Below are 14,737 nucleotides of genomic sequence, written 5' to 3' on the forward strand. Positions count from 1 at the left end.
CAGAAATAAAGAAGCCTAGGGGACTTCCTGAAGGGTTTTGTCCCCTGCAGGTGGAAGGCCAGGGCCCTGGGGATGTCGAGAGAGTGAAGGCGTTGTTCCTCCACTGAAGCGTGAGGCTTTGGAAAGAAGGCAGGTAAGTGCATAGGTTGGTTGATATGGAAACAAGGGACAACCTTAGGCAGGAACTTGGGGTGCACGAGTAGGGAAACCTTGTCTTTGTGAAAAGTGGTAAAGGGACAATCAGCCGTCATGACCCCCAGTTTGCCCACCTGTCTCGCAGAAGTGATAGCCACTAGGAAGGCAACCTTTATGGAGTGAAGAGAGAAAGCATGAGGCCATAGGTTCAAAGGATGACTTTGTCAATGTCGTTAGGACAAGGTTGAGGTCCCATTGGGGAGTGATGGACTGAACAGGAGGGTAGGTTCATAGAAGACCTTTCCAAAACCTGGAAGTCAATACATGATTAAAGACAGCGTGCCCCTCAAATGGAGGGTGGAAGGCACTGAGAGTAGCACTTGATGGAGCTGAGAGTGAGGCTGGATGCCTTCAGAGAGAGGAAATAGTCCAGAATAAGAGAGATGTCCACATTTTCAGGGACAAGGCTCCAGCTTTGGGACCAAGAAGTGAAATATTCCACTTGGCCCCACAGGAGCATCTCGAGGACTCCTTCCAGCTGCTCAAGAGAATGCCCTGCACTGCCGACAAGCATTCCCACTTTAATAAAGATGCCCATCCAAAAACCAAGCTCTGGGGTGCCGGATCCATCTGCCCTGTTGCATGACCAGTTCCGGGAGAGATTGTAGTGGGGAGTGCACTGACTTGCAGAGAAGCAGGAGAAACCAGAACTGTCAAGGCCAGAAGGGGACAATCAGAATGACTGTCACTCTCTCACCTGACCTTGTGCAGGACTCACTGTAGGAGCAGTAGGGGAGGAAAGGCATAACTGAACCAATCAGACCAGCAAACGACTAGAGCATCGCTCTGGGACAGGACACCAAGACAGCCTCTGGAGCAGTATTGGTGCACTTGTTGTTGGCCTGGGAGGCGAAGAGGTCCCTGATTGGAGTTCCTCAGCAGCTGAAAATGCTGGTGACTAGTGTTGTGAAGCTTCCATTCATGAACCTTCTGCTGAGAAAGTCCATGATTATGTTTTGAATTCTGGGAAGGTACGCCACGGAGAACAGAATCTTGAGGATGATGCACCAATCGTAAAGGCCTCTGCCCAGAGTACAGGAGACCTTGTGCCCCCTTGCTTGTTGATGCAGTAGACAGTGGTATTTTCTGATATGAGGAGGACATGACAGGAATGGATGGATGGGAGAAATGCCCAACACACTCTCCTCACTGCTCTAAGTTCCAGGGTGTTGATGTGCATCCGGGACTCCCAAACAGTCCAAGTGCCTTGAGTCATGCACCCCCCCATGTGGGCCCCCCATCTAATGAGCAGTGCATCCGTGATAATTGTCATGGAAGAGGAGTGTGGGAGGAACGGTATCCCAGTGCACACCCGAGCAAGATCTGCCCACCACTGGAGTAGGAAGAGAACCTCATGGGGAAAAGTGGAGAGAAGATCCATACAAAGGTGCTGTGACAAAGTTGGGGATTTTTGTAGTGTTTTCCATGAATAGTGTGTGCGCACCTCAGTCTTCCTGTGTGCTGCATGTTTAACAAGGTGGTGAGAGAGGGTTGTTGGTGCAGAGGACCAGGTGTGACGTCGCCTAGCAGCCGGGACCCCCAGACAACAGCCTGGAGATGGGGTACCCTAACAACTGGTGACCTGGTGACTAAGAGGTCCACCCCAACTTGGCAGTCAGCCGGTTCTGGCCCGTGGGAGGACAAAGGGCTGAGGGGAGAGGACCCCAATGACCTGTTTACCTGGGACAGAAGACAAAGGACAGGGGAGGAGCTGTTGGGGAGACGACATCAGATAATTGGCTGGAAGGAGGGGGCTGCTGGAGTGGAGAAAGGGAGCAGCCAGAGCCCACCTGGATGCAGGAGAGACCTAGATATATGGTGCTGAGGGATGCTAGGCCTGAGGGCCTGAAGAGTTTCCTGTGCTAGGTTCAAATGCTCAATAAACCTTTCTGTTTTACGCTGGCTGAGAGTCACTCCAGCCTAAAGATCAGGGTTGCATTATTCCCTCTGGGAGTGGAGGCCCAGGGGTCCAGAGCGAGGGAACTCCCTGAGGGGACCCGCGGCGAGAGGCATGCTGAGGGCTCAGAGAGGTGGGATTCCAGGAGCCAGAGGGGCCTGCAGCTTAACAGCTGAGAGAGAGTGGACCCCCGAGAAGGGCTGTCACACTAAAGGGGTTCCTCCCAGGGACCGTACAGAGCCAAGAGAGAGCACGAGTCCCGTAAGTCCATGACAGGTGCGTAGGGAAATATACCCTCTGGAGCCATAGGTGTAGGCAGCAAAACCGCAGATGAGCGAATGCAGTCACACAAGTGCAAGCCGACATGTTGCCAAGAAGAGAAAGGCAGGTTCTGGCTGGGATAGATGGACTGGACACCACCCTGAAAATTAGGTCCTGAAGGGTCTGGAACCTGTCCTCCAGCAGGTCTGAACGAGCCGAGACCACGTTGGTGCGTGCCCCAATGAACTCTAGCAATTACATGGGGTCCAAAGTTGATTTTTCAATGTTTATGCTCACTCCCAGGGAGGAGAGGTGTGTGAGCAGCATGGAAATTGAAGCTCAAGCTTCCCTTCTTGATCGTGTCGCCAGCAGCCTATCATCTAAATAAGGGAATAGAAGGATCCTTCAACAGCGGAGGTGGGCCGCCACAACTGAGAAAACTTTGTTGAATACATGAGGAGCAGTGTTGAGTCTGAACAGGAGAACCCTGTACTGAAATTGATGATGATCTGCCATGAATCTTAGGAATCATCTGTGGGCAGGATGGATGTCCACATGAAAGTAAGAGCCATAAACCACATACTTCTTTCTAGGGAAGGAATGATGGCCGCCAGAGTGACCATACAAAACTTTGATTTTCATACTAAACGGTTGAGATGACATAGGTCTAGGATCGGTCGCCACCTGCCTGTCTTTTTGGGGACTAAGAAATAAGTGGAATAGAACCCTGCCCCCTGATGCGCTGTGGGAACAGGTTCTATCGTGCCCATCTGAAGTAGGAAGTCCACTTCTAGGGTGAGGATACGGTTGTGAGAATGATTCCTGAAGCGGGGGTTGGGGATATGGATGAGGTAGTGTTTGGAACTTAACTGTATAGCCATGTCAAATGACATCCAGGATTCACTTGTCCATTGTTATTGCACTTCCAGCTGGCAAGAAGATAGCTAGGCATCTGCCAAAGCAGGTGGGCCAGGAGCATGGCATGAGGCACAATAGTTGGCAACTCTCTTAGTGTTCTCAGAAATAGCGCTTCTGAGATGTTTGAGTGTGAGATGCAGGAGGTTGTGATGACGATGAACTGGAAGGATAGGATTGCTGGGTCCTCTGCCATTTGCGAGAAGGCTCATAGGATCTTTGGAAAAACTGGGGAGCTTTGAACCACTGGGTTGGAGGTGGATGGTAGAATTTGAGCTTGGGCGCCGGTGTGTAGATACCCAGAGACCGGAGGGTTGCTCTAGAGTTCTTGAGGGAGTGAAGAGAGTCATCAGCCTTCTGATCGAAGAGGTGAGACTCATCAAAGGAAGATCTTCTATGGTGGTCTGGATCTCCTTCAGGAAGTTGAAGGAATGTAACCAGGACTCTCTGTGCATGACAATCCCCTTGGCCATCATATGCGAAGAAGTGTCTGCTGCGTCAACCACGGCCTGCAGCGTTGTCCTCGCCACCAACTTCCCTTCCTCTAGGAGAGCTTGGAATCGGGCCTGATCCTGCAGGAGCAGTTTATCAGTGAAATCCATATGTTTCCCGTAGGTAAGGAAGTTGTATTTCGCAAACAGAATCAAGTAGTTCAAAATGCAAAATTCTAGGTTGATAGAGGAAAAGATCTTGTGGCTCAAAAGGTCCAGGTGCTTCCCCTCCTTATCTGCCGGGATGGAACGCGGGTGCTGTTGGTGAGCCCATTTGGTAGCTGCCTGAATCACAAGAGAGTTTGGTGGAGGATGGGAGAAGTGACACTCAGGTCCCCTCAGAGGCACTTAGTACCTCTTCTCCACTCCCGTGAGGGTAGGTGTGCAGGTATCCAGAGTGTGCCAAATAGTCCTAGCTGGTTGAAGGATGATAGCTCGTTGATTGGTAGGGCCATCCTGGCTGGTACTGAGGTATTTAAGATGTTGAGCAGTTTGTGCTGCTTATCTTGCACTTCCTCCAGTGGGATGTTGAGGGCACCAGCCACCCTACAAAGCAGCTCCTGAAATTGTTGCAAGTCATCCAGGGGCGAGGAAGGAGTAGAAGACACTGTGGCATCCAGGGATGTAGAGGGGAATTGCTCCGGATCTAGTGGTACCATCGGAGTTGGACTCAGCGGTGCATTACCTAACGCCGAGTCTGTATGCCTGGTGGATGATGGTCAGAGAGGGGAGAGAGGGGATTCCTCATGGGCGGAGCAGGAAGGTTCCAACAGTGGGTACTGCGGCCACGAGCCGCAGTACGGCCATCCTGGCATGGATCTGACTGCGAATGTTGAGGAGGGCCCCATAGAGCAGGGTACTAAAGACACCAATGCTGGGTAAATGGCGGATACTACCATGAAGCTGACAGGGCCCTGGAGTACTCACACTGGCGGTACGGGAGGGGACGGCCTTGGTCCCTGAACAAATCTTCCGAATCCAAGAAATCAGAAGCCAGTTCAAATGGTGGTGCCATCAGAACTGAGGAAACTGTAGAAGGCTCTAGGGAGCAGGCGGGAACATGGCCCAAAGAAGGCAAGTCCAACCTGAGAAGTGCACTCTCTGAAGAGGCGACAGCACCAGAGGGCAAGAAGACTTCTCCTCAGCAAAAGAAAACAGCTCACACGGCTCCGGAGGCTGACCCAAGTCTCCCCAGATCAGTGGCATGCGCTCTTCAGCTGGAGCCGGAGCTGGAGCGGAGGACTGCTATGGGTCCAGAGGTTTCCTGGACCTTGGCAGTGCCAATCTGGAAGGAGTATGAGTTTCAGTGGACGGGGCCGACAGATACAATGGTCTGTGCGTCTTCTTATCGTGCTTGTGCGCCTTGGAATGTGCTGCTTCTCTGTGGACAGAGCTCATGGATTGGGCAGTGTTCTTCTTGGACATGGAGGCAGACGTACTGCCATGCTTACGTGCAGGCTTCCTTGCCTCACGGGTAGGCCCCAACGTGGGTCCATAGCGCTGGTACTGGTGGAACTGGACTGGAGGTCTGTGGTAGGAGACATGCTCTTAGCTTGCTCAGGCCAACGTACATGGACGTTCCGTGGCCTGGATCTGACTGCAGCCTCATGGTGACTTCCATGAGGTGCTTCTTGAAGTGAAGAGCCCAGCCTTCCCGTATACGTGCAGGGAAGGAGAGACAGGTGATGTACCTGGATGCAACTTGTGCCTCCCCCAAGCAATAAGGGCGGCATTGGTACTTGTCACTGACCGAGAATGAGCGATGGCAGGAAGCGCAGATCTTGAACCCTGGTGTCTTCACCATACTTCAGTACCCATGCCCGGGTGCTGGGAAGACTGAGGGGAAAGGGGGGAGAGAACGGGACTACCAGTCCTTAAAATCCAAAGAACTACCACTGAAACTACAAAAATAACAAAACTATTAACTATGTACAAGAATAAGAGTCTTTTTTCTCAGTTTGCAGAAATACGTCACAAGAGAAACAAAGAGGCTCCAACTCCGACCAGGCGGCGGTGAGAAGGAACTGAGTGCGCGGTTGGTCTGTCCTGCCCTTTATCGCCTCAGTTGTAACCATGAGGCGAATCAAGGGGGCATGCGTGAACCAACAGACACTACTATTAAAAGCGCCAGCTCCAGGCACATGCACAGAACCCTCAGCAGAATACAAGAGGGACCATCACTTTCCCACCTCTGAGATCCACGGGCTGAAGATGCTTCAAAGTACAGTTATTGCAGATCTCAGAGTGCAAAGTGCAACCCTGGCTTCCTGACCCACATGCCCCATGGACTGCTCCTCTGGAAGCTTTATTTGAAACAGTTCAGTCCTCTGCAGAAGGAAATGAACATGAGAAATCTGATCAGTTACCTCGTGTCTTTCCCCACGTTGGTTCTGATACCCCAGTCTGTCAGCTCTGTGTGGGCAAAGTGGAAGGAGTTGTGAGTCTTCCCTGAGCCAGTAATACTGCTAGCTCGCATTGGGCTGTCTGAGACAGAGCCCTCTCGTTTCTAATGGTACCAAACCCGAGTGCTTGGCAAACAGATTGGGGAAAGATGTCTATAACCCTGGTGCCTGCTAAAGAGATGATGATGTAACCAGGCCCTGCAGCCAACTGGCAAGAGGAGACACCAGGTTTAAGAGGAGAGGACCATCACCTCCTCTCTCCTGGAGAGCTCAAAGCTCCTTTCAGACATTAATGAACTGATCCTCATAAAATGCCTGCTTGATGCCAGGGACACCACTACACTGGGACACTCGCAGCCTGCAGGACAACACTCAGTGCAGTGTTTGCCACATCTTCCCATTCTAAGTGTGGGACCTGCCCGTTTCCTAACAACACGCACTGTGGGTAGTATCCCTCGCTCACAGAGGTAAGGAGAGCTGAACTGACTGCCCCGGACTCGCACAGCATGTCAGTGGCAGAGTCAGCAGTAGAATCCACGTTTCTGGATTCCCTGTCCCATGCTTTAGCCAAAACATCATCCTTCGCCAGGAAATCACATTACCCTGGGGCAAACGGTGGAATCCTATCTGCAGCCCTGCCACGGTCCCCGTCAGTAAGGCACCACTTCAGAGAGGGAGGCAGGCTCGGGGAGCACACAATGGGTGGGGGATGACAGCCTAAAGCCTGGCAGAAGATATTCTCTCTGTTCATCTGCATTCTCCGCAGAACTCTAGCTCCCCCTGGAAGTCACTGTCCAGCTCTCTCTGCAAGAGAGGGATGCAGCGGGCACAGCCTCCCCAGCACCCCTGTGCCAGAGCAACATACTGCATCTGAAACAGGCAGCGGGAAGAAGTGCTGCCCCTCATTGTGAACCAGGCCATGAGCAACAAGCAGGAGCAGGGAGCCCTGCACCACCGCAGCGCCCTCAACACGGGAGCTGGGAACCGCCGCAGCACCGCTAACGCGGGAGCAGGGAGCCCTGCGCCACCGCAGCGCCCTCAACACGGGAGCTGGGAACTGCCACAGCACCGCTAACGCGGGACCAGGGAGCCCTGTGCCACCGCAGCGCCACCAACGCAAGTGAGGCATGTCCTGCGCCACCGCAGCGCCCTCAACACGGGAGCTGGGAACCGCCGCAGCGCCGCCACCGCGGGAGCAGGGAGCCCTGCGCCACCGCAGCGCCACCACCGCGGGAGCAGGGAGCCCTGAGCCATCACAGCGCCACCACCGCGGGAGCAGGGAGCCCTGAGCCATCACAGTGCCACCACCGCGGGAATGGGGAGCCCTGAGCCATCACAGTGCCGCCACCGCGGGAACGGGGAGCCCTGAGCCGCTGCAGCACCGCCACCGCGTGAGCAGGACACGGGGGAATGTGGGAACGCAGGGGCGCTGGATGGATTCACACAGTTGTGGGGAGAGGACCTAGACACCTTCTCCTTGGGGCTGGGGCTGTTTCATCTCTCCATCTTAAACGTATAAAGGCCCCAGTACAAAGTCTGGGGGTGGTGAGCCGTGAGGAACAGAGACTCTTACCTACTGCCAAACCATAATCATCCGAGAGAGGCCTTCCAGCCTGCCTCGAAGGTCACAAGAGTCGGACCAGAGAGAGGAGGCAGAGGGACCGTCCCCCCCATTGGGAGTGCCATGTCCAACGCTCCAATAGGGCTCTCCAGACCAACGTCAACGCCCTGAACTGCAGCTGAAAGCAATGGGAGGGGAGTGCAGGCTCTGGACCCTCCTGCTGTCACCACGCCACGCACAGAGGTGGCCCCAAGAGGGAGAGGTCAGAGCAAGTCACAAAGCCTGAAGCAGAGAGGAAAGGCCTGGAGGACCAAAGGGCTTCACGTCAATGTAGCCACCCAGGAATCCTGTCACAGTTGGGGGCCAGGAGCAACCTGCTGGAAAAACCACAGGCCACCTTCCTCCATACCCAGAGCAGATACCCCCAATATGCCTGCATCACCCCTGGCTGGTCTGCTCTGAGCTTTAGCCAGCTCCCTCTCCTTCAAGCTCCAGCTTCAGGAAAGCAGAAACCCTGCACCATCTTGGTCCAAAGAAGAAGAGGCCTAGGGCTGCATGTCACCTACATACTGATGGCACTGTATCCAAACTGTCTCACTAGCGCCCCCAGCAGCCTCATACGCAGTTGACACACCATGCTACAGAACTGCCTGTGGAAGAGTCCTCAGATCCAAGGTGCAGATGTTAGCTGTCCTAGCACACCTAGGAGCTCACTGAGCTACACCCGCCTTCGGAGAAGTCCTGGCAACACCCGTCTCAGTCATATTTTATTTCACTTCGATATCTAATTGTTTCAATCTTTACAGCGGCCAGCAGGGACAAAGGACAGCAACTCTGGGGAAGGATGGGCTTGTGCTCAGCGCTCTGCACTGGGCAGTTCCTTAGCTCACAGCTCCCTGTATGACCTTGGGCAAGTCACTGACTCTCTCTAGGCCTCAGTCCCCTCCCTCTCTTCTAGATATTCCATCACTGAGCAGAGGGGAACTGAGGCCCAGAGAGATGCAGCCCAAGGCTTCACAGGCAGTTTGTGGCAGAGCAGGGACTTGAACCCAGGACTCACAGTCCCAGGGCAGTACCCTAACCACTGGGCCAGCCTCTCCCCACCTCAGCTGTTCAGAGTGTAAGCTCTCTGGAGCAAAGACTCTCTCTACCCAGCCCATAGGGACCTTGAGCTCACCTGGGGCCACTCAGCAGTACCGGCACACAAACAACTAAGAGTAACTGACAGGGTAATGACCCGGAGGAGGGAGGCACCAGCTTGTTCAACCCAAGAATGGATCCAATTCAACTTAGAACACACACACACACTTTGTACAGTGGGTGAGAGAGACACAGATAGACCAAACTCCCAGGGCAACGTGTCAAAAGTGGCCACTAACTGTGGGTGCCAAATGGGAGACACTTCAAGGGTTCCCGGACTGGGCTCCCAAAAAGAGAGGCGGAGTTCCTGGTGATCTGCAAAGCTCCTCTCCTGTCTGCTGGGCAGCTCTCCAGTCTCTTGCTTTCCCCCGGCAGCAGGCTCACACACAGGAGTGAGACAGGATGACGGCCCTGTACTCTATGAGAGCTTCACCCCAACCCAAAGTCCAGCAGGACTCAGCCCACCCCCAGCAAATTCAATAGAAAGATACTCAACGGCTACAGCAGAGTTTGATCAAACCTGTCAAGCCTCTGCCCAGCACCAATGGGGCACAAACACTGGCTGCACATGCTCTGCAGGTGAGTCGGCCCCATCCGGAGTGAACCAGGCAACGCCACACACTGGTTCCAGGCATGCATCTGGAAAGCATCAGTTCAAAGACCATGTACTTCTCACACAAACATGTTTCCCCCTTACAGGTAACAGAATCTCACATATAAGCCAAAAGGTTTTCAGAAGTGAACGCACGTCACTGTGCACGCTGCCAGCTGTTGCTGTGCGTAGCTCTCAGTTGGGCCAATGAAACATGAGTCAGATTCCCTTTGGCTATGGCCAATTCCACACAGTTCTCAAGCACTAGCTCACACCACAATGGTTGCCAGGCTGCAGAGGAAGGGTTGCTGCACACAAGATGCATCCGTTGGATTGTGCCCCCCAGGTTCATGGGTCGGCCAGGGTTTGTAAAAAGTGATTGAGACAAATGTGACATTTAGGCTGTAAGTGGCCTAGCCTCACACCTGTAATACAATTAAAGCCCTGAAAATGCACGGCCAGTGTAACTGCACAGTGTAAATGCACACCCAAGAGACTGACTGGTGTGTCACAATTAACAAATATTCCATTCATGAACCCATGTGATTAGAAATCGTTTACAGGAGACTGTGCCACTATGCTCAGGTCTTTAGAGAGTGTGTGGCAATCTTACCATCTACATCCAGAGATGGCTGCATAGCGCTGCCTGGCCTGACCAGGCCCTCCCTCTCCTAGTAAGGAACCACCTACTCCATCCCAGGCCCAGGTTGGCCCTGCCTTCCCCACGTAGATTATTCATTAGCCAGAGATGTGTGTGTGATGGAGGTGCCACCAGAAATTATCACGACCTGCTCTTCAACCTCCCCAGCAGGGCTGGAAGAAGCTGCCTCTGCAGTGCTGCCAGCCTGGAGAGCATGAGCCCCAAACTCAGATCCCCACCCTGCAGGGAAAGGGGCCGGGACAAGCACCAGCAGCAAGTAGAATGCAGGAGCTGTTCACGAAAAGCAGCATGGCCTAGTGGAGCGTTCATGCTGCTAAGCCTGGGGCCTCAGGCAGTGTAGCGAGGCTCTCGCCCACCAGCAGGGTGGGGGCAGATGAGCTGGTCTCCTCCTTGCAGGGCACAAGGAGCAGGTATGGAACCAGCCCGCTGAGAGTGGGAAGGGCAAGGCAGGTGCTGAGGGTAGGGGCCTGTCTCCCTTTGGCCTGGGCCTGGCATGCTAGCTTCCCACCCTGCCGAGCACTGGGACCATGGAGCTGCTGGTTCACTCTGACATAGGAGGGACAGACTCCTTCTTCACCTCTGTCCAGCCCACCTGTCTGCTACCCCTTTGTCCCACCCCCTCCTCTTACCCTTGTCTGCAGCCCCCACCCCTCACCCGTGGCCCCCTGGCCCAGCCAAAACACCGGTGTTAAGCTCCCCTTCCTTCCTGGCTGTTCTGCCCAGGTCATTTCCCACCTTCGAGCCCCTCCCCACTTGCATAGCCAGCTCTGGCCTCTGCCCAGTACCCTTGCCTACATTGCAATGCCATCTCTGTCTGCCCTCCCCCAGCCTTCACTAGCACTCCCTCCTCCTGCTTTCATCTTCACTGTCCACTCAACTCCTCCTCAAGCCTTGCTTGGCCCTGTCCCTGCGCTCGGAGGCACTGCTTGTGCCTCTTGGTTTGTCCAGAGCACCCCTGGCTTGAAGACCCATGCAGCCAGAGCAGCTTTTCCTAGGTGCTAGTGATTTACTGAGCTTGACGAACAACACACAATGAGGGCAGAGGGCTCTACTGCACAGACCAGGACAGCTGCCGGCTCCCCCATTTCACACAAAGTTGGTGACTCCAGCTCCTGTTGAGTTGCAAACGCAGCCCTCACATAGGCAAAGTTTGGGAGCGCCCAGAGATGTTTGTCTCTTGCCAGCACTGCACTCCCACAGGTATTAACCTTACATCATGGAAATGCACTCAGCACATGGATTATGCATAGCATGCCACAGCACCCAGAAGCCAATCAATAAGTGTGTTTGTTACAGAACCCTCCAAAAACATTTATTTTAGCCAGCTGGACAGATAGTAAATCAAATGCAGCTGTGCATATTACCAATTAATGGGCTTTCCCCAGGAATGGGAGCTCCTCTACTGGCCCATCACGTTGTTAATTAAAGGGAGAAGAGACAAGCAAAGGCAGCAGTGTTACATTATGCAACACAAGAGAATTCACAGGCCCTCTTAGAGCTACAGCACCTTCAGCTGACTCTTACACTGCAAACGGGGAGAGGGGATCATGCTTTCCATTGGGAGCTTAGTGCAACCTACAATTTAGTTCTAGGGAGATGGGATCTAGTGGCTACAGCGGGGAAGTCAGAGACGGGACTCGTGGGTTCTGCTTCTAACACTCACTCCTTTCTGGGTCAGTGTTCTCATCGTAAAGCTGGGATAAAACTTACCTTCCTCAATAGGGCTGAAAGGGTTTACAAAGTGCTTTGAGATCCTCGTGTGATAGGCCTGCCAGAGGAAGAGCCTCACCCTAGTGCTCTTATTAACATCCTCGCTATTCCCACACTCATGCAAAGGGTTCCAGGTACTAATCAAACCCCAGAGTCTGGCTGGAGTGCTTGTGGTCTGCTTTCCCCATTTACTGAAATGCTCTGGACAGATTTACTCTCCTATACCCACTACTGCTACTACAACTTCCTTGGAATGGGAACCGCAGAGTCCTTGTCAAACAGACTGAAAGGCCTGTCTTGTGTCACCATCATTTCAGTAAGTGCCTCATTACAGACCTGCCCCATACCGGAATGACTCCCACCTGATGCCCCTAAGAGGTGACAATACACCCAGCCCAGGGGCCAGGGAGGGGAGGACACAGGATTCTGCACAGCATGGTACTAACAGGGCTGGCGCGTCGTGTTGCCCAACCACTAGATATCGCAGTGGCGTACACACACTTTGTACGTCAACCTCAGCAAAAGCCCTGCAGACAGGAGTGCCCAAAGGGTGCTGCCCACACAGCTCACTCCAATATGCTAGTGGCCATCCTGCCTCCAATACAGGGAGCCCCCCAGTCCCACCACACAACGCCCTTCTGGACTAAAGGGAAAGGTGGCCCTGGTCTGTTCCTAGCAGCTACCACTCTGCCCTGGCCTGGTTGCAGTGTGGTCCAGGCAGGACCCCGCAGCACTGCACACACAAGACCCACCTGGCCTTCTTGGGCTTTGTCTTGGGGGCCGGCTCAGTGCTGCTCTTTTTTTCTTTAGGCTCCTTGGGGGCTTTGGCCTCCCGGGGTTTCCTGGGTTTCTTGGCTGCCTCCTTCTGCTTGGGCTCCCTGGGTTTCTTGGGCTCCCTGGGTTTCTTGGGCTCCTTTGGCTCTTTGGGCTCTCTCTTCCTCTTTGGTTTCATCTCTCTCTCCAAAGCTCCTTTCTCCCCCACATCCAACTCCCCCGGGGCCTTTTTCTTCCGTTTCTTCTTCACCCCGGTGCCCCCACCCCCGCTGTCCTGCATGCCATTCTGGGATGGTGTCCTCTTCTGTACAGCCTCGCCAGGCTCCTCCTCTGGGCACTGGTAGTGACTGGCCAAGTCTGCAATGTTCACGTGGGGACACAGGTCCTCCCGATCGGCGCTGCTGGCAAAGGGGGCCTGAGGCTTGTACTCGCAAGGGAGTGAGGCGCCAGACATCAGGGAATGAGACAGCTGCAAAGAGAGCAGAAAGCAGGAGCGTTAGCAAATGGCCCCTGCAGACATGGCAGGTGGGGGCTGCTGGGGCCCTGCCACTCTACAGACATTATGGATCTTTACAAGTCTAGGGGCAGTGTTACGCACAGGCGAGGATGCTTACAACACAGCCTGACTGTTCTGCTGAGGTTCCCTGGTGCAGCGTCATGCACAAGGACTACACTGGGTGTTCCAGCAGGACAGCGTTCAGTGCGGTGCACGCTGCTAAGCAGATGGATGCTTGGCATAAAACTATCAATCAACAGTAACAATCACCACTTGTGCACAGTTTTGCAACAATCCATCGGAGAGCACTGTACAAAGGTGTAAGTCTCAATCCTCCCTTTGACAGCGAGGAAGCTGAGCCCAGCAAGGTCAGTAGCAGAGCTGGGAGCTGAATGCAGACCTTCTGGGTCCCAATCCAGTGCCCCGTGCAGAACCCACTTCCTGATGGCGCCAGGGCAGAGAAGGGGAAGTCTGCAGCTCCCCTGTTCAGGGACTTGTGGAGGCCTAGAATCCCTGCCTCAACGGTCTCATAGGGCTTTGCAGATTTCGGAGTTGCCCTAGCTACACCTCACCTCCTGCCTGGACTCCACACACCCAGTGCACTCAGACCTGCTGTAGAGGTGACGTCGAGCTGCCTCCATGGCCAGGCAGGTGTTCCCAAGCCAGGGATGTTCCCTGGATTTAAGCCTGCCCTGCAATCTCTTTACAGCTGCCTCACTGGCCTAGAGGGGGCATAGGAAAAGCCCAAATGGTTACCCCTGAGGAGTGTGCAGTGTTTTTCATTCAGCATGCAGACAGGAGGCAGCTGCCCAGCCAGATACAGTGCTGGACAATGTGATCACAGGGTCACTGGTGCTTCCTTCTAAAGAATCAGACACACCCAGGCCACTCCTGACACCAGGGGCTGTGCAAACTTTAAGCAGTCTGGCATATTCTCTGCTTCGCCCTGCTTCTAGTGTTTGTTTATTTTTGCAATTTCTTCAGCACTAACCACTGAAAGAATTCAATCCCCTCCTCCCACCGCTCCCAGACACAGGCAGACAGGGTAAAACCAGCCCAACAACCTCCAAAGCTGGCAAAACAGGCCACAATAAGGGGAGCAATAAAGTGACCAGAGAGCTCCGGGGCTAGACTACGGCACCCTGGCGTAATAGGGTTTACTTTCCCCTGAAGAGAGAACTGTTTGGTAGGACTCTTGCTGGGATTGGGGCTGTACCAAGCACTCATGGGGGACCCTGAGCTCCATGGGGTGTTTCAAACCAGGACAGGATGTATCACAGGAAATGTTCCTCAGTAAAGCTGCCAGAGATAGACAGTGACCGAGGGACGCTCACAAGCCAGCCAGAAACATGACTCTTTCTTTGCAAATAATGAACAGGGTGAAACTATAATGAGCACGGGGAAAGGGGTGGCCCAGTTTCCTCTTCAGCGTCCCAGTCTCGCGAGCCTGTGAGAAAGCAGGGAGCAGTGTTGCCTTTCGATCTGGATGCTTTCAGCCTGGCCATCCCAGTGTGAAAGGGAATGAAAAGATGAAAAATCTCAGGGCTAGCACAGCATGTACAGATCACTGGCTCTCCCTGCACTGCTAGGGACTGGACAGCCACCACTGCCTGCTGACACTCTCCAGAAGAGAGACCAAAGG

At 53.9% G+C, this 14,737-nt stretch overlaps 1 protein-coding gene across 9 annotated transcripts in view; it reads right to left on the reverse strand.

Moving 5' to 3' along the window:
- The window catches only part of CHD6 (chromodomain helicase DNA binding protein 6), a 178,460-nt gene that overhangs the window by 83,873 nt on the left and 79,850 nt on the right, over positions 1-14,737 (reverse strand). For all 9 annotated transcript variants that reach the window (XM_043527369.1, XM_037915471.2, XM_037915475.2 and 6 more), the window contains one exon: positions 12,578-13,068. In XM_043527369.1, coding sequence (XP_043383304.1) covers positions 12,578-13,068 — 491 coding nt within the window. The remainder of the gene's footprint in view (positions 1-12,577; positions 13,069-14,737) is intronic.

This window comes from Chelonia mydas, chromosome 13, assembly GCF_015237465.2.
Source record: "Chelonia mydas isolate rCheMyd1 chromosome 13, rCheMyd1.pri.v2, whole genome shotgun sequence".
NCBI lineage: Eukaryota > Metazoa > Chordata > Testudines > Cheloniidae > Chelonia > Chelonia mydas.